At 42.9% G+C, this 23,978-nt stretch overlaps 1 protein-coding gene across 3 annotated transcripts in view; it reads right to left on the reverse strand.

The window, feature by feature from the left end:
* LOC115179417 (ATP-binding cassette sub-family B member 6, mitochondrial) overlaps positions 1–22,854 on the reverse strand; it is a 30,139-nt gene extending 7,285 nt beyond the window's left edge. Inside the window, exons 1-18 of one of the 3 annotated variants that reach the window (XM_029740917.1) lie at positions 22,825–22,854; positions 22,584–22,626; positions 20,469–20,996; positions 18,421–18,564; positions 15,363–15,552; positions 15,029–15,121; positions 12,877–13,069; positions 9,395–9,516; positions 9,032–9,141; positions 8,706–8,771; positions 7,322–7,447; positions 6,451–6,527; positions 6,119–6,182; positions 5,397–5,482; positions 2,394–2,451; positions 2,132–2,236; positions 1,679–1,853; positions 1,180–1,292 (exon numbers count right to left, since the gene is read on the reverse strand). In XM_029740917.1, the coding sequence (XP_029596777.1) occupies positions 1,180–1,292; positions 1,679–1,853; positions 2,132–2,236; positions 2,394–2,451; positions 5,397–5,482; positions 6,119–6,182; positions 6,451–6,527; positions 7,322–7,447; positions 8,706–8,771; positions 9,032–9,141; positions 9,395–9,516; positions 12,877–13,069; positions 15,029–15,121; positions 15,363–15,552; positions 18,421–18,564; positions 20,469–20,984 (2,238 nt within the window). In that variant the 5' untranslated portion in view covers positions 20,985–20,996; positions 22,584–22,626; positions 22,825–22,854. Of the gene's footprint in view, positions 1–1,179; positions 1,293–1,678; positions 1,854–2,131; positions 2,237–2,393; positions 2,452–5,396; positions 5,483–6,118; positions 6,183–6,450; positions 6,528–7,321; positions 7,448–8,705; positions 8,772–9,031; positions 9,142–9,394; positions 9,517–12,876; positions 13,070–15,028; positions 15,122–15,362; positions 15,553–18,420; positions 18,565–20,468; positions 20,997–21,707; positions 21,745–22,269; positions 22,448–22,583; positions 22,627–22,824 lie in introns of those variants that run through there. The other 2 variants (XM_029740916.1, XM_029740915.1) reach the window with 2 other exon arrangements.
* Positions 22,855–23,978: the final 1,124 nt, after the last annotated feature.

Genomic DNA, 23,978 nt, shown 5'->3' on the forward strand with positions numbered 1-23,978 from the left:
GACATTCATCAGCATTTCTCTGACTACGTAAACATCTGATTCCAGGAGGACCATGAGCTGTTGCTATCGATAAGGTGTCTGATTCATCATTTTCACCACGAATATAAGTCGAGGGACTTTTGTCAGAGGTTGCTTGTTGTGAGCGTTGAGGGAACTTTATGCACTTGGCCAGATGATTCTGCATCTTTGTTGCATTCTTCACCTATGATTTGGCCCAGTATTTGCAAATGTACACAGCTTTTCCTTCTACATTAGCTGCTGTGAAATGTCTCCACACATCAGATAGTGCCCATGGTATTTTCCTGTAAAGACTAGAAAAAATATGAGTAAAAAAAATTACAAATACAATTAAGCAGTTAGTTTAAACAACTCCTTTGTAAGATAAATGTTTTAAAATGAAACATGTTTGGGAACAGGTGAATTAACACTCCTCAGATAGCAGGCTCAAGTAAGCTAAAACCCACATGGTAGCAAAAACTAACTAGCAGAAATTGTTAACAACTTAGAAATGATTTAAACACACTTTGCTGTAGGCTACTATTTACTAGTTAACAAAAAATCATGTATGTCATATAAAACATATTCACCCCACCCAGTATTGTAATCAGAATTTACTAGAAAGCATGTAGTCCTTGGCTTAGACAGTGTAGTAGTGTGGGCTCAATAGCATCTCATTAGTGTGCAAGATCTTGAGAATCAGCTGTACATGTGATGGAAGAATGCACTGTGTATGCAGAGGGTTGCAATTCTATTGAATTGGGGATAGTTTAACCAAAATATGCCACAATACCTAGAATTGCCTTATGTGTATCCAACAACAAAGGTTCACTGTTATAAGCTAACTTTATGAATTTAAGCAAAATTCCCAAGGAAAATATCTGGAAAAATCCCAGAAAGTTTATTACCCTTTGCAACCCTACGTTCACCTATCAATTTGTGTAAACTCAGCGATAACTTCAAGGAGAAAAGGGAGGAAGTGTGTGTTTTTTAAATATTTGAATGCTCCGGGGTGAAGTTTCACCTAGGTAAAGATCTAGGACTAGCTTCCAATCCTAAACTTAACCAAAAAAATAAGAAAAAAATGCAACTGACCCAAGATCATTGTCTCGGGGCATCTTCACCCTATACCTATTTGAACAGGGTCACTGAGCCTCCTGGTGGACCTTCCTGAAAGTTTACCTCATCCAGCAGGATGATCTGAGGGGCCTTGAGGATGGTGCGGGCGATAGCCACCCTCTGCTTCTCCCCCCCGCTCAGCTTCAGACCCCTCTCGCCCACCTGGGTGTCGTATCCTGGGTAGGGGGACAGACCGAGACAGCACAGACACAAACGTCACTCACCTCATACAGTAACAATGCACCTGGCAGCTACTGTGTGAACTCCGCAAATCTCCCCACTTGTTTGAGGATATTTAGATGTCAAAATGCTTCGGCAAATGTGGTTGGTAAATACAAAACACCTCTACAAACCCTTAAAACAACAATATTGAAACCCATAAGCCACTTTCAGGTTAACTACAAACATAAATATAATGACAACATACAGCTCTGGTTTCCAGGCACAGATTAAGCCCAGTCCTGGACTCAAGAGAATCTCCATTGAAATTGTTTTTTAGTCTAAGACAAGGCTTAAATCTGTGTCCGGGAAACCAGCAAAAGAGACCGTGGTATTTCCGTACCTTCTGGGAACGTCTGGATCTTCTCGTGAATGTCCGCGGCGATAGCTGCCTCCTCCACTTCGTGGTCACTGGCAGAGATGCGTCCGTAGCGGATGTTGTTGCGGATGTTGTCGTTGAAGAGGACCGTGTCCTGGGGCACCACGCCGATGTGGGCACGCAGAGACACCTGCTTCACCTGCACCCAGATACCAAGAGGCTCAGAATACACTATATTAATACAAGGTCAAGCTCATTAGGACACGCAATGAAAAAACTTTTTCAAACGTCCAGATAATAATAGTTTTTTCTTCATTTGGTGCCTAATGAACACGACCCAGGTTTATCGTATTAATAATACTGTACAACTGAACCAGTAGACCACCAACATGTAACAAACCTAATGTTATGTACAGCATGTGCTAACAAGCCAGTTTGTCTGGGAACTATTTTTTTGCAACTTGGCAAATTACTCACCTTAGAGATGTCCTGGCCATCGATGCGGATGCATCCTCCCTGGACATCATAGAAACGGAAGAGCAGGCGAAGGATGGTGCTCTTACCACACCCTGACTGGCCAACCTAGGGATGTGAACAAACACACAAACTGTTGAGAAGCAAGAAACTTCTGTACTACACATGTTCCAGACACAAATCATGACTGATAGAGAGAAATCAAACACTGCTCAAGTGTGCGTAATATCTGGGTAATGCTCGGAAGCTTGGAATCCAATCTTACCAATGCAACAGTCTGGCCTGGCTGCACAGTAAATGATACATCCTTAAGGATCTCCTTCCTTAAAAAAAAAAAACACACAGAAGCACAAAATATATATTTAATCAAATCAAATGTTATTTGTCACATGCTTACTTACAAGCCCTTAACACTTATTTTTCTTAAAACTGCACTGTTGGTTAAGTAAAAAAATAGATAAGTAAAAAATAAAAGTAACAAATAATTAAACAGCAGCAGTAAAATAACAATAGCGAGGCTATATAAAAGGGGTACCGGTACAGAGCCAATGTAATATGTACATGTAGGTAGAATGAAATAGATGGCTGGAGTCTGACAATTCTTAGGGCCTTCCTCTGACACCGCCTGGTATAGAGGTCCTATATGTACTGGGCCGTATGCACTACCCTCTGTAGTGCCTTGCGGTCAGAGGCCGAGCAGTTGCCATACCAGGCGGTGATGCAACCAGTCAGGATGCTCTCCATGGTGCAGCTGTAGAACTTTGAGGATCTGAGGACCCATGCCAAATCTTTTCAGTCTCCTGAGGGGGAATAGGCTTTGTCATGCCCTCTTCACAACTGTCTTGTTGTGTTTGGACCATGATAGTTTGTTGGTGATGTGAACACCAAAGAACTTGAAGCTCTCAACCGGTTCCACTACAGCCCCGTTGATGAGAATGGGGGTGTGCTTGGTTCTCCTTTTCCTGTAGTCCACAATCATCTCCTTTGTCTTGATCACGTTGAGGGAGAGGTTGGTGTCCTTGCACCATACAGCCAGGTCTCTGACTTCCTCCCTATAGGCTGCCTTATCGTTGTCGGTGATCAAGCCTACCACTGTTGTGTCATTGGCAAACTTAATGACGGTGGTGAAGTCGTGCCTGGCCATGCAGTCATGAGTGAACAGGGAGTACAGGAGAGGACTGAGCACGCACCCTTGAGGGGACCCCGTGTTGAGGATCAGTGTGGCGGATGTGTTGCTACCTACCCTTACCACCTGGGGGCAGCCCGTCAGGAAGTCCAGGATCCAGTTGCAGAGGGAGGTGTTTAGTCCCAGGGTCCTTAGCTTAGTGATGAGCTTTGAGGGTACTATGGTGTTGAACGCTGAGCTGTAGTCAATGAATAGCATTCTCACATAGGTGTTCCTTTTGTTCAGTTGGGAAATGGCAGTGTGGAGTGCAATAGAGATTGCATCATCTGTGGATCTGTTGGGGCAGTATGCAAATTGGAGTGGGTCTAGGGTTTCTGGGATAATGGTGTTGATGTGAGCCATGACCAGCCTTTCAAAGCACTTCATGGCTACCGACGTGAGTGCTACGGGTTGGTAGTCATTTAGGCAGGTTACCTTAGTGTTCTTGGGCACAGGCACTATGGTGGTCTGCTTGAAACATGTTGGTATTACAGACTCAGTCAGGGACAGGTTGAAAATGTCAGTGAAGATACTAGCCAGTTGGTCAGCGCATGCTTGGAGTACACGTCCTGGTAATCTGTTTTGGCCCTGTGGCCTTGTGAATGTTGACCTCTTTAAAGGTCTTACTCACAATGGCTACGGAGAGCGTGATCACAGTCGTCCGGAACAGCTGATGCTCTCATGCATGTCTCAGTGTTATTTGCCTCGAAGCGAGCATATTTAGCTCGTCTGGTAGGCTTGTGTCACTGGGCAGCTCGCGGCTGTGCTCCCCTTTGTAGTCTTTAACAGTTTGCAAGCCCTGCCACACATCCGACGAGCGTCGTAACCAGTGTAGTACGTACGATTCAATCTTAGTCCTGTATTGACGCTTTGCCTGTTTAATGGTTCGTCGGAGGGCATAGCGGGATTTCTTATAAGGCAACAATAGCTTCCGGGTTAGAGTCCCTCTCCTTGAAAGCGGCAGCTCCACCATTTAGATGAAATCCATGGCTTCTGGTTGAGGTATGTACGTACAGTCACTGTGGGGACGACATCATCAATGCACTTATTGATGAAGCCAGTGACTGATGTGGTGTACTGCCATCGGAAGAATCCCGAAACATATTCCAGTCTGTGCTAGCAAAACAGTCCTGTAGCTTAGCATCTGCTTCATCTGACCACTTTTTTTATTGACCGAGTCACTGGTGCTTCCTGCTTTAATTTTTGCTTATAAGCAGGAATCAGGAGGATATAATTATGGTCAGATTTGCCAAATACATTTACATTTTAGTCATATAGCAGACGCTCTTATCCAGAGCGACTTACAGTAGTGAAATGGAGGGCGAGGGAGAGCTTTGTATGCGTCTCTGTGTGTGGAGTAAAGGTGGTCAGAGGGAAAAACCCTCTGGTTGCACATTTAACATGCTGGTAGAAATTAGGTAAAACGGATTTAAGTTTCCATGCATTAAAGTCTCCGGCCACTAGGAGCGCCACCTCTGGATGAGTATTTTCTTGTTTGCTTATGGCCAGCTCATTGAGTGCGGTCTTGGTGCCAGCATCGGTTTGTGGTGGTAAATAGACATTAAGAAAAATATAGATAAACTCTCTTGGTAAATAATGTGGTCAACAGCTTATCATGAGATACTCTACATCAGGAGAGCAAAACCTTGAGACTTCCTTAGATTTCATGCACCAGCTGTTGTTTAAAAATATACATAGACTGCCACCCCTTGTCTTACCAGAGACGGCTGATCTATTCTGCCGAAAAAGCATAAAACCCCCCAGCTGTATGTTATTCATGTCGTCGTTCAGCCACGTCTTGGTGAAACATAAGATATTACAGTTTTTAATGTCCCGTTGGTACGATATACGTCCTCGTAGTTTGTCTATTTTATTATCCAATGATTGATTGTTGGCTGGCTAATAGGACCGATTGTAAAGGTAGACTACCCACTCAGACTAGGCACCCAGACCTACGTGCCCGTTCCAAGGAAAACGCTGGAACTACCACAACTATGATTATTCATCAAACTTTTTCTGAATCAGTCTCTGTGTATAGCCTGCACACATTTCATCAGTCCAAACAAGACTTGAATATAAATTTTTTTAAATCTTAGGACTTACCCGTCAGTGTAGTTAAAGTATACATTCTCAAACTCCACTTTTCCCAGTTTATAGAGAAGGTTCCCTGCGTTCACCGCATCCTTCACCTGAAGAGAAATCAAGATAAAGCACATAAAAACTACAAAAAATACATTTCCCATAACGAAATGCAAAGATTCTGACACAGGGAGAATCTCGATTGGTTTTGCTTGCCTCCTGCCTCCCCTCTTCTATCCTCGCCTCATTTGAAAAACGTTGAAGGTAATCAAGGAGAGGTGGAGAGGAGAAGGAACATGGAAACAAATAAGCTTTTCATGAAACGAGACTCTCTTTCTCCACTCACGCATCATCAGGAAAATGATGCTTACAGAAAAATAAATGTGTAAAGTGATAAAAAAACGAAATATTCTAGTGGTGTAAGACATTTTATAGATAAAAGGATAAGTAGTGTATTGGTTTTAAATGTGTACATGCTTTTCTCCTCCGAGAAAACAAAAGCTGATTCAAAGGGATTTTAAAACACTTCCATGCTACCTGCCACGAGGGCTCTATTGTACATTCTCTGTCGAAGTAGGTAATCGAGGATGGGAGAAGACTACCTACTTACGAATTGGCACTTCTCGATCACTTATCGCTTTCCGGTCACAGAGGATGGAGGAGTGGAGGAGAGGACAGGTTTTTCCAATTGAGAATCTCCCATATACACCAAAAAGCTGGTCATTGATAACCGATTTCAAAATTACCTCCTCTTCCTCTGTAAAGAGCTTAAACATGCTCTCCATGTCGATAAAGGAGTTCTGGATCATTCTGTGGAAGATGAGGACGTATGTATTATAAAGATCACCTGTTGTGCATTATGGGTGCTGTAGTACATGCTGCTATAAACAATGCCTTTCATAGATCTGTGTCAATAGTATAGCTTAAATTGCTTGTGTCTTTCTTGATCTCGTAAGACATGTGGAAGCAATATGGTGGAAACCTATCCAGTCCATTTAGCTGAAAGTGATAGACATAAAAGAGACTAGGGAAGAATGACAGGAAGTAGAATTAAAACCCAGCCCATAACACCTCTCACCTGTAGTAGGTTCCAAACCAGTTTAGAGGGGTGTAGAGCTGGATGATGTAGGTGCTGAAGAGGACAAAGTCTCCAACCTGGAGATAGAGTGGTTAAACCAGACTGAACACTTGGCTCACTATTGTTTCACTTCGTTCAGTTTGGTTTAACCAGGCTAAAGTTCACAGCAGCTGACTTGAATGTATACTTCATACACCACATGGATTACTGAGAAAAACATGTAATACCACAACACCGTGTCAAAGGGAAGTTTTTTAGCACATGTTTAAACATGCATGAAAACATACATACAGTAGCAAGGCTGCATGGCCTTGTAGTGATGCAATGTCTGTTTTGCATTTGTATTGATTGCTTTTGTCGGCTAGGCAAGTTACAAATAATTTCCTAATTAGAGTACAATAACGTTTTCTAATCTAATGTAGGACAGAGTCGAAAACAACATAGCCCTCTCATAGAGGAGAGAAAAGTGGATGAGTGGAAAGAGTTTGAGGTGGGTCAACAGGGCTTTTCACACTTCTGAGCCAAACCAAGCTGCACTGGTCAGGTTACACATCCAGACATTTACCATAGTTCCTGGAACCGTGCTGATAAGGACAATGTGAAAAGAGCCTGGGCAGGTTGATTTTTCGGTCGGCTCGATAGTGTGAAAAGGGTAGTAGAATGAGTATCTAGGCCTTTAACGGGGAACTTCAGTATTTCACATCTTCATGTTAAATTGTTTCTCACCCTGAAAGTGGTTATTTAACAAAAACATGGATTACAGATTACAGTCCTGGCTCATAGACTATTGTCAAGGTGAGGAACCATCCAACATTAATTTATAAAATACTCAACTTTCCTTTTAAGCTAGTAAGGGCTCCGAGCTCAGTACCTTAAACTTGCCCTCCTGGACAAAGTAGGCACAGAGCAGTGACCCGGCCAGTAGGCCTGAACCGATGATCAGGTTCTGTGTCTGGTTCAGGAAGGCCAGAGAGGCTTGTGTCTTCCATTCTGAGATCTAGGACGGGAGGGGACAGACAAACAGGCCATAAATGCAACATTACAATCAAAAGAGTTATAGTCTGGTCCCAGATCTGTTTGTACTGCTGAACAGACCTAGAACCAGGAAAATAGAGATGCTAAAGCAATGTCTGCTGGTTGCAGTTCTAAAATCCCAGAACATCATTAATGATGGAAAGCTCTATTTAACTATGCTTCTGAGGTGGTCAAACACATTTCCTATTTATCTATTCATCCTGTTACTCGTCACTGTTATTCCTGTTTACATGTATAGATTATCATTAGTATTTTTCCATAAGTATTTAAATATTTCTGCTACCAGTCACTTTTTAGCCCAGTTTACATGTACAATGCCTTTTTTGTTGTGTTAAAGCCTGAATTTAAAATGGATTCAATTGAGATTTTTTTGTCACTGGCCTACACACAATACCCCATAATGTGGAATTATAATTTGACAATTTTACAAATTAATTCAAAATTAAAAGGTGAAATGTCTTGCGTCAATAAGTATTTAACCCCTTTGTTATGGCAAGTCTAAATAAGTTAAGGAGTAAAAATGTGCTTAAAAAGTCACATTAGTTGCATGGACCCACTCTGTGTGCAATAAGTGTTTAACATGATTTTTGAACGACTACCTCATCTCTGTACCCCACACATACAGATAATTAAGGTCCCTCAGTCGAGCAGTGAATTTCAAACACAGATTCAACCACAATGACCAGGGATATTGGTAGATTAAAACTACCCGCAAACATTGAATATCACTTTGAGCACGGTGAAGTTATTAGCTACACTTTGGATGGTGTATCAATACACCAAGTCACTACAAAAATACAGGCATCCTTCCTAACTCAGATGCCGGAGAGGAAGGAAACCACTCAGGGATTTCACCATGAGGCCAATGATGACTTTAAAACAGTTACATGGCTGTGATAGAAGAAAGCTGAGGATGGACAGCATTGTAGTTACTCCACAATGCACAACCCACAATGCACAATCGAGAGCATCCTGTCGGGCTGTATCACCGCCTGGTACAGCAACTGCTCCGTCCATAACCGTAAGGCTCTCCAGAGGGACAGATAAATGAAAGGCATATAAATGAAAAGCCGATTCACTGGGGACTTGGTACTGTGCATGTGACAAATAAAACGTGGAACTTGAATTTACCTGAATAACCAAAGCAAACACTCTGGTGTAACTTTACACATATCTATATTTTCAACTCTTCCGAGTTTTACATCTATAGAATGGATTACCTGATACTTCAGAATAGCGTCCTCAAAACGGTTCACCTCGTAATTCTCTGCGTTGTAGTACTTCACCTGTTAGAAAAACATTACAATCGCAGCCATGAAGCAACTCTGAAGCTGCAAAAATGCAATATGTTTGGGGGAATCTTCATGTGCCACCATGGCAGGTGGGGATTCTGGATTGTGTCCATTAGGCATCAAACAGACTAACTGGGAGGACTACCTTGACTTTTTACATTTTCCGTTCAAAAATGTTTTTAAACATTTTCTGTTTGCCCTAATGAACACAATCCAAGTATTGAGGTTAAAGGTCAATGAGACCATCTCGGTACCGTCTCAAAGTTGAGCAGGGAGTCCACCGCCTTGGACTTTGCGTTGTTGTCCTGGGTGTTCATGTCTCGCCTGTACTTGGTCCTCCATTCCGTGATGATGATGGTAAGGGCTGAAAAGATATGGATGGACCATTATGAAATATTACATTGGTCTTACCAGACCTCAGTCGAATGCATATGTAAAATACTTTCAAGTAGGTGTGATTGATTTAGCTTGGAGTTGATTTAATTTACACTTTTGGGACTATTCCATTGGTGCAGGTCATGTCATTTGAAAGTATTTCACATATTTTACTCAAATGGGATGATTGTTACTTTATAGAAATAACTAAATTAGCTCTGGAAAGGAGGCCTTGTACTCACTGAGGTAGAGGAACATACAAACGAATACGATGAGTCCGAACCAGGCGTTGAAGTAAGTGATGAAGTAGATGATGGAGATGACGATATCTGCGATGGTGGGGAAGATGCTGAATACAATATAGCTGTGGAGAGAAAGAGAGGGAGGCCAGGTTTACCTCTGAATTAACACACAGACCGTCCAGAGGTTAGGATGACACTAAAAAAACTGAGACATACTACAGGGGGATCAAAGTTGGGTCACATCACACTGGTTGGTAGTGATGGAAGAAATGGAATGTTGACTCAATTTTAAGGTGGAAAGGAGGACAGATTAATCGCTCTTTTTGACAATTGAGTAAACCCCTGAGGAAGCAGTCTCTCTAAGCTTTGAGGATGGTAATCACACCAAGATCAAACCAAGATCATGTATGTCCAGTGTTTCCCCTATATTCATGTAGCAGCAGTGAGCCGCCAGTGCTAAATTGTTGCCGCCGCTCCAAAAAATATGTTAAAAAAATAAACAATTAAATATATATATATATATAAAAACCAGTGCCTTCAGAAAGTATTCGTACCCCTTTACTTATTCCACATTTTGATGCGTTACAGCCTGAATTCAAAATGGATTAAATAAGAGTTTTTGTTCTCACCCATCTAAAAACACACACAAAATACCCCATAATGACAAAGTTACCAAAGAATTACATTTTTTGCTAATTTACAGAAAATGAAATACAGAATCACACCCTGAGTCAATACATGTTAGATACATGTACAGTGGGGGAAAAAAGTATTTGATCCCCTGCTGATTTTGTACGTTTGCCCACTGACAAAGAAATTATCAGTCTATAATTTTAATGGTAGGTTTATTTGAACAGTGAGAGACAGAATAGTAACAAAAAAATCCAGAAAAACACATGTCAAAAATGTTATAAATTGATTTGCATTTTAATGAGGGAGATAAGTTTTTCACCCCCTCTCAATCAGAAAGATTTCTGGCTCCCAGGTGTCTTTTATACAGGTAACGAGCTGAGATTAGGAGCACACTCTTAAAGGGAGTGCTCCTAATCTCAGCTTGTTACCTGTATAAAAGACACCTGTCCACAGAAGCAATCAATCAATCCGATTCCAAACTCTCCACCATGGCCAAGACCAAAGAGCTCTCCAAGGATGTCAGGGACAAGATTGTAGACCTACACAAGGCTGGAATGGGTTACAAGATCATCGCCAAGCAGCTTGGTGAGAAGGTGACAACAGTTGGTGCGATTATTCGCAAATGGAAGAAACACAAAAGAACTGTCAATCTCCCTTGGCCTAGGGCTCCATGCAAGATCTTACCTCTGGAGTTGCAATGATCATGAGAACGGTGAGGAATCAGCCCAGAACTACACGGGAGGATCTCAAGGCAGCTGGGACCCTAGTCACCAAGAAAACAATTGGTAACCCACTACGCCGTGAAGGACTGAAATCCTGCAGCGCCCGCAAGGTCCCCCTGCTCAAGAAAGCACATATACATGCCCGTCTGAAGTTTGCCAATGAACATCTGAATGATTCAGAGGACAACTGGTGAAAGTGTTGTGGTCAGATGAGACCAAAATCGAGCTCTTTGGCATCAACTCAACTCGCCGTGTTTGGAGGAGGAGGAATGCTGCCTATGACCCCAAGAACATCATCCCCACCGTCAAACATGGAGGTGGAAACATTATGCTTTGGGGGTGTTTTTCTGCTAAGGGGACAGGACAACTTCACCGCATCAAAGGGACAATGGACGGGGCCATGTACCGTCAAATCTTGGGTGAGAACCTCCTTCCCTCAGCCAGGGCATTGAAAATGGGTCGTGGATGGGTATTCCAGCATGACAATGACCCAAAACACACGGCCAAGGCAACAAAGGAGTGGCTCAAGAAGAAGCACATTAAGGTCCTGGAGTGGCCTAGCCAGTCTCCAGACCTTAATCCCATAGAAAATCTGTGGAGGGAGCTGAAGGTTCGAGTTGCCAAACGTCAGCCTCGAAACCTTAATGACTTGGAGAAGATCTGCAAAGAGGAGTGGGACAAAATCTCTCCTGAGATGTGTGCAAACCTGGTGGCCAACTACAAGAAACGTCTGACCTCTGTGATTGCCAACAAGGGTTTTGCCACCAAGTACTAAGTCATGTTTTACAGAGGGGTCAAATACTTATTTCCCTCATTAAAATGCAAATCATTTTATAACATTTTTGAGATGTGTTTTTCTGGATTTTGTGTTGTTATTCTGTCTCTCACTGTTCAAATAAACCTACCATTAAAATTATAGACTGATCATTTCTTTGTCAGTGGGCAAATGTACAAAATCAGCAGGGGATGAAATACGTTTTTTCCCTCACTGTACATGTTAGAATCCCCTGTGGCAGAAATTACATCTGAGTCTTTCTGAATAAGTCTAAGAGCTTTGTTCACCTGGATTGTACAATCATTTGCGCATTATTCTTTGAAAATTCTTCAAGCCCGATTGACGACAAAACCTATAAATAGGCCACTCAGAAACATTCAATGTCATCCTGCTGAAAGGGGAATTAATCTCCAAGTGTCTGTTGGAAAGCAGAAAGAACCATGTTTTCCTCTGGGATTTTTCCTGTGCTTAGCTCCATTCTGTTTATTTTTATAAAACAAAAAGTCCCTAGTCTTTGTCGATTACAAGCATACCCCTAACATAATGCAGTGGCACTAGGTGATGTGTTGTCTTGGATTTTCCTCAAACATAATGCTTTTTATTCAGGACATAAAGTACATTTCATGAATTTTTGTTGTTGTTGCAGTTTTACTTTAGTGCTTTATTGCAAACAGGATGATTGCTTTAGAATTTTTACTCTGTACAGGCTTCCTTCATTTCACTCTGTCAATTAGGTTAGTATTGTGGAGTAACTACAATGTTGTTGATCCATCCTCAGTTTTCTCCTATCACAGCCATTCAAATCTGTAACTGTTTTAATGTTTTAAAGTCACCATTGGCCTCATGGTGAAATCCCTGAGCGGTTTCCTTCCTCTCTGGAAACTGAGTTAGGAAGGACGCCTGTATCTTTGTAGTGACTTGGAGTATTAATACAACATCCAAAGTATAATTACTAACTTCACCATGCTCAAAGTGATATTCAATGTATGCTTTTTTAAATGTTATTGTTAAGCACCTTTTTTCTCCTGAACTTATTTAGGTTTGCCATAACAAAGTCGTTAAATACTTATTGACTCAAGACATTTCAGCTTTTCATTTTTTTTTCATTTGTTTAAAAAAAAAGTCAACGAGTGTCAATACTTTCTACAGTATATACACTGAACAAAAATACAAAACACAACAATTTAAAAGATTTTACTGAGTTAAAGTTCATAAGGAAAATAAATTCAATAGGCCAAGACTGAGAATACAGATATGCATCTGTTGGTCACAGCTACCTTAAATTTTTTTTAAGACGTGTTAAATCGGAAAACCACGCACACACACACACAATTTATTATTAGGAGACCCACCTGAGCAGGCTGTTGATGGAGGAGGTGCCGCGGTCAATGCTACGCAGGACGTCCCCGGTGCGTCGGCCCAGGTGCCAGCGCAGAGACAGTGAGTGTAAGTGGCCGAACAGACGCACCTGCACCACGCGGTTGGTGTACTGCTGCACGCGGATCCACAGGAAGGAGCGCAGGTTACTGACGAAGCCGGACGCACCTAGGGAGAGTAAGGTACAGGAAAAAGAAGAGAGAGAGGGAGAGGGCAGGGGGGTAAGAGTGGGTTTGGGGAGAAGGAGAAAGGGGAGAGGAGATAGAGAGCGAGGGAACAAGAGAGATAATTAAAATAACAGTACTCAAGGAGTCCAAGGAATGATTGGGTGTAGCAGAGAAAGACAAAATGGAGGTGAAATTCCCACTCACCCAGGGCTGTAAATTATACATACATACATACATACATACATACATACATACACTTTTTTTTGTAGCACTGGTGTTCCCAATTTTAAAAAGTTAGGAGCACCACATAACATTTAGGAGCACCAGAAAATATATATTTTAATTGATTGATATAGGCTTTTATGAATTATAGCTACTTTTGTAGCACATGTTGTGCCTTAGAAACTAATATGTAATACTGTAAATACATTAGTTTATTATAAGAGCTAAAACGTTGATACGTTGAAACGTCATTGAAATGACAGTAATTTGTGGAATATTAGGTTTCTACATTGTGTAAAAGCACTATTTTCCTATTGAGAGAGAAGGGTGTAATTGCAGACAGCAACTTGGGGCGTTATTTTTTTTTTATATAGGCGTTTCTTGATATCAAGTTAAACCTATTGATGCTCGCCATTGGTCCGTGGCCGTTTCTTTCACATCGGGGACAACAGTTGGGGACAACAGTTGTTGACAACTGTAGCCTAACCCTTTTCCTAACTTTCACCTTCTCCCAACCTGCCACGCTAATTCACCTAACCTGCCACGCTAATTCACCCAACCTGCCACGCTAATTCACCCAACCTGCCACGCTAATTCACCCAACCTGCCACGCTAATTCACCTAACCTGCCACGCTAATTCACCCAACCTGCCACGCTAATTCACCCAACCTGCCACGCTAATTCACCTAACCTGCCACGCTAATTCACCTAACCTGCCACGCTAATTCACCTAACCTGCCACGCTAATTCACCCAACCTGCCACGCTAATTCACCCAACCTGCCACGCTAATTCACCTAACCTGCCACGCTAATTCACCCAACCTGCCACGCTAATTCACCCAACCTGCCACGCTAATTCACCTAACCTGCCACGCTAATTCACCCAACCTGCCACACTAATTCACCTAACCTGCCACGCTAATTCACCCAACCTGCCAAGCTAATTCACCTAACCTGCCACGCTAATTCACCCAACCTGCCACGCTAATTCACCCTACCTGCCACGCTAATTCACCCTACCTGCCACGCTAATTCACCTAACCTGCCACGCTAATTCACCTAACCTGCCACGGTAATTTACCTAACCTGCCACGCTAATTCACCCAACCTGCCACGCTAATTATCCTAACCTGCGATGTAAACAAATCACGTGATGAGAAACCATCCGTCGCATAACACCAGAATTGACCAATGGCAGGCACCAATGGGTGCTTCCTGATATCAAGGAATGACCACATCAGGAAATGCCCCGAATTGTGGTCTGCAATTACACCATATTGTTTGAGATGCATAAGATAAAACATTTTACACTGTCTCTTTAAAAAGTCAGGTTTGTGATAATGACAGGCAAGATATCTCTCATTCATTCATTCATTCAACAAACGGTTTGCGAGTAGTTTTATAACGGCCCACAACATGGTTAATGAATGTAAAATGTGGTCCCAGCTATCCGCTATAGGAAGACAAAAATGTTGCGGCGGTAATATGGGCCAGATCTTTTGACCTGGTTGGGCTAGAAGTAAGCCGCTTTCGCTGTAGTAATGGTGCCACAATGGCGCTAACGAATCCGCACTCGCTTGTTTCTCTAGGGCACTAGGAAACAACAGTACAGCCAAGTCTTATCATTACAACAATTATCTGGGAGATTTTTTCATACTCGCACAGAGCTCCCTAAGCAAAACCTGGTCGCAAAGATTATTGACCAAATTGGTCGCACTTTAGAGCCCTGCACTCACCTGCCCCTCCACCTTGCAGGAACTTGAGCAAGACGTAGACACACACAGTGGTGGCCAAGGTCTTCCAGCTGCTTCCATCAGTCAGATCATTCACTATGACAGAAAGAGGGTTGACAATCCCAGGTCATCTTTTCTGCAGTTTTTCTGGGTAGATTATCATGTCAGCCTCAATGATATCACAAAATACTTCTGAGAATGTGCAGCGCAGCACCAATAAAGACAACCTGCAACGCAACCAATAAGGCTGTGACAGCAACAAGTAGGAATTTTTAAATGCATCTAGATAAAAGCTGGATATAGGGGAGATGTTACGAAACGAGGGATGCTCTCTCACCAATGTTCTTGTAGTAGATGGGCACAAAGACATTGATGACCCTCTCCAGACCCAGCAGGCACAGGCAGAGGAGCACCAGGCCCTGTAACAGCATGCTGCCTTTGGGCCACATGTAGGGCACCAGCAGACGCACCTTCTGCCCAAAGTCCTGCCAGGTAGACTGGGATTCCTCTGCCCCATCCAACAGGAGCTGGGGTACAGATAGAGATATTAGGGGGTTATTATGAACTTAATAAATACAGACAGAGACAATAAACAACAACAAAAAGGGTTGTGGCCGGGAACTTTAATGCAGGCAAACTTAAATCGGTTTGACCACAGCATGTCACCTGTGCAACCAGAAGAAAAAAATACTTCTATCCTCCGGATTCCTGCTTACAAGCAAAAACTAAAGCAGGAAGTACCAGTGACTCGACTCAATACTGAAGTGGTCAGATGAAGCGGATGCTAAGCTACAGGACTGTTTTGCTAGCACAGACTGGAATATGTTCCGGGATTCATCCAATGGCATTGAGGAATATACCACCTCAGTCATCGGCTTCATCAATAAGTACATAGATGACGTCGTCCCCACAGTGACCGTACGTACATATCCCAACCAGAAGCCATGGAGCTGCTATTTTCAAGGAGCGGGACACTAATCCAGACGCTTAAAAGAAATCCTGATATGCCCTCAGACAAACCATCAAACAGGCAAAGCGTCAATACAGGAATAAGATTGAATCCTACTACACCGGCTTCTTACGCTCATCGGATGTGGCAGGGCTTGCAACCTACTACGGATTACAAAAGGGGAACCCAGCCGTGAGCCGCCCAATGACGCGAGCCTACCATACAGGCTAAATGCCTTTTATGCTCGCTTCGAGTCAAGCAACACTGAAGCATGCATGAGAGCACCAGCTGTTCCGGATGACTGCGTGATCACGCTCTCCATAGCCGATGTGATCAAGACCTTTAAACAGGTCAACATTCACAAGGCCGCGGCCCCAGACAGATTACCAGGAAGTGTACTCAGAGCATGTGTGAACTAACTGGCAAGTGTCTTCGTGGCCAAGCATGACTCCAACACCATCATTAAGTTTGATGTCGACACAACGGTGGTATGCCTGATCACTGACGAGAGCCTATAGGGAGGTGGTCAGAGACCTGGCAGTGTGGTGTCAGGACAACAACCTCTCCCTCAACGTGAGCAAGACAAAAGATCTGATCTTGGACTACAGGGAAAGGAGGGCTGAACATGCCCCAATTCCCATCGACAGGGCTGTGGTGGAGTGGGTTGAGAGATTCAAGTTCCTTGGTGTCCACATCACCAACAAACTATCATGGTCCAAACACACCAAGACAGTTGCGAAGAATGCACAACGATGCCTATTCCTCCTCAGGAGGCTGAAAAGATTGGTGGGTTCCCAGATCCTCAAAATGTTTTACAGCTACACCATTGAGAGCATCCTGACCGGTTGCATCGCCGCCTGGTATGGCAACTGCTCGGCATCCGACCGTAAGGTGCTACAGAGGGTAGTGCGTACGGCCCAGTACATCACCAGGGCCAAGCTTCCTGCCATTCAGAACCACTATACCTTTTTTTTTACACTGCGGCTACTCACTGTTTATTATCTATGCAGTCACTTTACCCCTACCTACAGTTGAAGTCGGAAGTTTACATATACCTTAGCCAGATACATTTAAACTCAGTTTTTCACAATTCCTGACATTTAATCCCAGTAGAAATTCAGTCTTATGTCAGTTAGGATCCCCACTTTATTTTAAGAATGTGAAATGTCAGAATAATAGTAGAGAGAATGATTTATTTCAGCTTTTATCACATTCCCAGGGGGTCAGAAGTTTGCATACACTCAATTAGTATTTGGTAGCATTGCCTTTAAATTGTTTAACTTGGGCCAAACGTTTCGGGTAGCCTTCCACAAGCTTTCCACAATAAGTTGGGTGAATTTTGGCCCATTCCTCCTGAAAGAGCTGGTGTAACTGAGTCAGGTTTGTAGGCCTCCTTGCTCGCACACGCTTTTTCAGTTCTGCCCACACATTTTCTATAAGATTGAGGTCAGGGATTTGTGATGGCCACCATGACTTTTTTGTCCTTAAGGCACAACTTTGGAAGCATGCTTGGGGTCACTGTCCATTTGGAAGACCCATTTGCGACCAAGCTTTAACTTCCTGACTGATGTCTTGAGATGTTGCTTCAATATATCCACATAATTTTCCTTTCCTCATGATGCCATCTATTTTGTGAAGTGCATCAGTCCCTCCTGCAGCAAAATACTCCCACAACATGATGCTGCCACCCCGTGCTTCACGGTTTGGGATGGTGTTCTTCGGCTTGCAAGCCTCCCCCTTTTTCCTCCAAACAGAACGATGGTCATTATGGCCAAACAGTTCTATTTTTGTTGTTTCATCAGACCAGAGGACATTTCTCCAAAAAGTACGATCTTTGTCCCCATGTAAAGTTGCAAACCGTGGTCTGGCTTTTTAATGGCGGTTTTGGAGCAGTGGCTTCTTCCTTGCTGAGCGGCCTTTCAGGTTATCTCGATATAGGACTCGTTTTACTGTGGCTATAGATACTTTTGTATCTGTTTCCTCGAGCATCTTCACAAGGCCCTTTGCTGTTATTCTGGGATTGATTCGCACTTTTCGCACCAAAGTACGTTCATCTCTAGGAGACAGAACGCATCTCCTTCCTGAGTGGTATGATGGTTGCGTGGTCCCATGGTGTTTATACTTGTGTACTATTGTTTGTACAGATGAACGTGGTACCTTCAGGCGTTTGGAAAACTTCAACTGCACCTGTACATATTACCTCAATTACCTCTACTAACATGTACCCCCGCACACTGACTCGACACTGATACCCCGTCTATAGCCTAGTTATTGTTATTTTATTGTGTTACTTACATTTTTTAGTTAATTTATATTTTCTTAACTACATTTTCGTAAAAACTGCATTGTTGGTTAAGGGCTTGTAAGTAAGCATTTCACGGTAAGGTCTATACATGTTATATTCGGCGCATGTGACAAATAACATTTGATTTGATTACTAGATTACCTGGCCAGTGCCGCCCTCCACGTCACGTTCGTCCTCGTTGATCAGGAGCATGTACGGTCTCCGTGGTAATCCCGGGGCCTTCAGGCCCAGGAAGAAGAGTGTTCCCGTGCCAACGTAGCGCATCAACCACAGAGAAAATTCCACCTGAGATAATGAATGAAAAATTCTAAGTCATGACTGAACCTTTAAAGGGGCAATCTGCAGCTTTGGCCTGGAGAAATGGAACCACTCAAATACATAGACAGCGCTACGGATGAAAGGACTGACCATCCATGGTATCAAAATGACAGTTTTAACCATCTTTAGAGGTTATACACTGTTTACATTTACACTGTTTCTAAACATTAAAGTAAAACAAGCTCATATGTTGGGTTCTCATGGGGTGTGACAGTTGAACTAAGCTCATGAGGCATATATAACTTATAATCTTCAAGACTCAATGGGTATATATCATTAGTCCAAAAACGGATGTAGCAATTGTAGATTGACTCTGTAAAGGAATCTTGCACTCATAAACTACATTTTAGTATGTTGTCCATTGATAATTCGATCCCAATGGGACTGTTAATACAATCCCAAATGGTGCATGTCAGCCGTCAAAATTTTTAAAAATGGGAGTGTAGTATTTCTTTAAATAAGTGCTGACTGACAAGCATAACTGCATAAAACACAGAAACAAAACACATTTCAATACTCCATTCAACACACACCATTTACATTTTAGTCATTTAGCAGACACTCATCCAGAGCGATTTACAGGAACAATTATGGTTAAGTGCATTGCTCAAGGGCACATCAGCAGATTTGTTACCTAGTCTGCTCTGGGATTCGAACCAGCGACCTTTCGGTTATTGGCCCAACACTCTTAAACGTTGGGCTACCTGCTGCCCCAACTTCAATGTGAGGCCGAGGTTATTATTCAAAAGTAATTTACCCAGGAGTTGTTGGATCATTCAGGATTGGAGGAGAGGTGAGTCAGTGGTTACAGTCAGACTGACTATACAAAGTAAACTACTGTACACATTATGACACAAAGTAAACAGTGGACTGTGTCATATACTTTGTGGTATAACAACCCATTGGAAGAACTAAGATGGTGAGAGCTTGGTAAAAAGCTAACGAAGATGTGTTCAACTAATGCATTCTGAATGCAACTGGGAGACATATTAGTAGCTGAGTGGGACAACCAATGACAGACACAGGAGGGACTAAGAAAAGGCGTGATCTGATTGGTTACAAAAATGTATATTTGGGGGCGTGGCCAGAGGGAGAGGGACATAGAATGGCAAGATGGTGCAATGACTCAGCACTTCTAGAGTTACTCATAGCTGACTAATGACAATGGTTCCACCCTTCCACTGGTGTGTCATAGTTGGAATGCCAGTTTCTATTTTAGCAGTCTTCTTGTGAGAAAATGCTTTGTAATATATATATATATATAGATTGTAAAAAACTATCACAACAGTCATTACGAAATGGGATTCACGAAACATAAGAAACATTAAACCTAGCCCATGTGTCTCATTTACGCAGATACAGTATCACACCATATGGGTAGACTAACTTACTTTTTAGAAAGACCACTATTATACTTGTGTAATGGAGTGTTAAAACTCAATGTTAAGTTTAATACTAATAGCCAGTAACATTATATGCCTACGTTTTAACAACCTCTATGAAACTAGGGAGTGAGATGGCAGTTTATCCTCACAAGGTTGAGCTGTGGGGTTAATTCAAAGAGGTCAAAAGTTTGAACGATGCAGACAGAAATGCAAGGAACAGATCTAACACCATTTCCAACTTAACCTGACAGTTAAACATGTTTATTCTACACAAATACATTTCCATCAGAAGGTCCTCTAACGCTACACCCTCCTGAACAGACCCCAGTGGTTCAGTAGGCAAGGTTGTGAAACATTCAGATAGAAATACATTATGTAGAACAGACGTGTCTCTTTGAGTGATATGTAGAGGGAGGAGTCATGTCAGCTCTATTGGGGACATTCTATAATGTTAAACCCTCAACAATACCACTGGTCCTCTCTCACCTGCTGCTGTGTGTTCTCCAGGCCCCACCACCAGTAAGGGCTGGCCCAGGAGATGAAGGCCAGGTTCTCAGCTGAGAATGCCACAGCCCAGAAGAGCAGCAGCACCGTGCTGTGGCCCCTTGTCCGGTCCCTCACCAGCACCCTCCTCCTCTCCAGCCTTAGCAGGGCCACGGCCCAGGCCCAGCCCAGCATGGACAGGAGACCGTACAGCACCACGTAGCCAGGGAGCTCCCCTCTTCCGGCCACCCTCCAGACCAGCCCCGCCAGGAACTGCAGCAGGAGGAGCAGGGAGACTGCCAGTTGGAGGCCATAGAGGCGCGAGCGCGGAACGAACTTGGGCTCCATCTCGGTGCCGTAGCGGCGGTAGCAGACGCAGTGGAAGGTGCCGAAGAAGGTGGAGAGGGTAAGCAGGACGGTGGGCAACAGGGTGAAGTAGAAGCAGGGCGAGATGCCGCCATCCAGCCAGGCTTCAGAGATGGAAGCGCTGGCCTCACAGTAGCTTTGCACTACTACCATGGTGGCTGGGAGCTGGGGAGACAGGGAGGGGTAAGAGAGTATTCACTATAACAGACATATTACCACCACATTAAGCCTACACATAGGGCTCAAGATCATCAACCTGGTCCGCATGGATGTTAAGAGACTTTAAAAAAGGACAGGCAAAGGAAATCATACAGTTGACTGCATGAAATTCGTTTTCAAAATGACATTCTCTTCAGTATTTTCACCGGATCTTATTTGTATCCTACTCTAAACTGCTATTCATGATGAAATTCAACTAGTCTAACTTCTTCCATTCATGACTTCAGGTCATTGCTGGTGGAGTTAAGTTAGTCAACACAATGAACACCTGTTCATTATTTTGCAGGACAAACATGCTATACCCTACTTAATGTATCAGGGTTAAGAGCAGATTGAATCTCCTTGAAGTGTGTGTGTTGTACTTTGAAGCAAAACACAGCAAGCATCTCTTCCTAGTGTATAATCATTCAACAGACCTAATAGGCCTAAGAGATCCAGGCCAACCCTGCTATATCGGGCTGTGAACTTTACGATATGGTTAGTGCTTCAGTCATGGCTCCTAAAAGCACCCCAGCCAGTCATCTGGGGTGGGCGGTGGACTAATTCTGATTCAGTCAAGGCACTTAAAACACATCACATTTCATCAACTGATATTCATTGAAAATATATCATTCTAGAATTAGGTTACAGTGGTATGCCGACACATGGCTAATGTACCATGGAGTAGCTTGGTATGTCGGAACGAAGGCCTCACAAGCTCCAGCTCAGAAAGGTCCGAGTGCACTTTGTAATTTCAACTAATAAAATGATTCATTTGGATGTATAGAACGTATCTTAATGAAAAAACTGTACCTTATCATAACCCGCCCAAAACTATTAACCCCTATTACTCCATTGTTTATGTTTTTGTTGTCATATCATATTGAACTTTCTAAACAAACATTTCAGATGTTGTTGCTCTCATGGAATCGTTTCCTGAGCACAACAGATATTGTCATGGTCACCAAGATGCATTTGCCCCAGTGGCATTGTTTAGCGTGTTTTTCTTGGTGGCCCGCTCTTTGACAGACAGAGCATATTTAAACAATGTGACGACAAAAACAGAGCGTCAAAATAACCGTAGCAGTAGAGTTTTTCCTCTAGCTACCATTTTGTGAGACTCGCCTAGTTAAATAAAATAAATACATCTGTGGCGTTATCCGTCTGACCTATCAAGATAGCTAACGTTAGCCATCTACATGAGCAAGATTAGATCTGTTGCTTTTAATACAACACTCACATTCTCAAGACAAGCTGGTGCTGGAAAGCAATTTAGTGAATTGAAGCTTCCAACAAATAACCCGTTTTACGCGAAGAGATTTTACAAGTCAAAAATAACAATACTGCTCATCTTGTTGTATCCACTTGTAAATTTTGCTTATTCTTGCGGCATGCATGGAGCAACGTATTCCATGAATCGGCAATCGACATTTTCTTCCAGAACACTACTACCTGAACCGGGTCCTAGCGCCTCGCACACACGCGTGTTCAAACATAATGTTACGCAATCTCATATATGTCCAGTAGGTGACAGTATATACAAAGACATCATACCTCAACACAAAAATGCCATCTGAACGCTGGGTCTCGTCATAGCCTACAGACAGGAATAGGCCAACAGTATGCAGTCAGTCAATATACCAATATCTTAGCAACAGAAAAATAAGATGGATAAGAAAATACATTTGATCATTCCTATCAAAAGGAGTAGAATGTTCAATGCATTACAAATCAAATTGTATTTGTCACATGCATTGTAAACAACGGGTGCAGAAAAACTGAAATGTTTACTTACGGCCCCTCCCAACAATTAATTGAGAAAGAAACAGAGAAATAATAGAAAACTAATAGCATGAAATAATAAAAGTAATAATAAATAGACAATGAGTAGCGATAACTTGGCTATATACGGTCGTGGCCAAAAGTTTTGAGAATGACACAAATATTAATTTTCACAAAGTCTGCTGCCTCAGGTTGAATGATGGGAATTTGCATATACTCCAGAATGTTATGAAGAGTGATCAGATGAATTGCAATTAATTAAGTCCCTCTTTGCCTTGCAAATTAAATGAATCCCCCCCAAAAAATGTCCACTGCATTTTCAGCCGTGCCACAAAAGGACCAGCTGACATCATCTCAGTGATTCTCTCGTTAACACAGGTGTGAGTGTTGACGAGGACAAGGCTGGAAATCACTCTGTCATGCTGATTGAGTTCAAATAACAGACTGGAAGCTTCAAAAGGAGGGTGGTGCTTGGAATCATTGTTGCAAGGAAACACGTGCCTGCAAGGAAACACGTGCCGTCATCATTGCTTTGCAAAAAAAGGGCTTCACAGGCAAGGATATTGCTGCCAGTAAGATTGCACCTAAATCAACCATTTATCGGATCATCAAGAACTTCAAGGAGAGCGGTTCAATTGTTGCGAAGAAGGCTTCAGGGCACCCAAGAAAGTCCAGCAAGCGCAAGGACCATCTCCTAAAGTTGATTCAGCTGCGGGATCGGGGCACCACCAGTACAGAGCTTGCTCAGGAATGGCAGCAGGCAGGTGTGAGTGCATCTGCACGCACAGTGAGGCGAAGACTTTTGGAGGATGGCCTGGTGTCAAGAAGGGCAGCAAAGAAGCCACTTCTCTCCAGGAAAAACATCAGGGACAGACTGATATTCTGCAAAAGGTACAGGGATTGGACTGCTGAGGACTGGGGTAAAGTAATTTTCTCTGATGCATCCCCTTTCCGATTGTTTGGGGCACCCGGAAAAAAGCTTGTCCGGAGAAGACAAGGTGAGCGCTACCATCAGTCTTGTGTCATGCCAACAGTAAAGCATCCTGAGACCATTCATGTGTGGGGTTGCTTCTCAACCAAGGGAGTGGGCTCACTCACAATTTTGCCTAAGAACACAGCCATGAATAAAGAATGGTACCAACACATCCTCCGAGAGCAACTTCTCCC

Source organism: Salmo trutta, chromosome 39 (assembly GCF_901001165.1).
Source record: "Salmo trutta chromosome 39, fSalTru1.1, whole genome shotgun sequence".
Taxonomy (NCBI): domain Eukaryota; kingdom Metazoa; phylum Chordata; class Actinopteri; order Salmoniformes; family Salmonidae; genus Salmo; species Salmo trutta.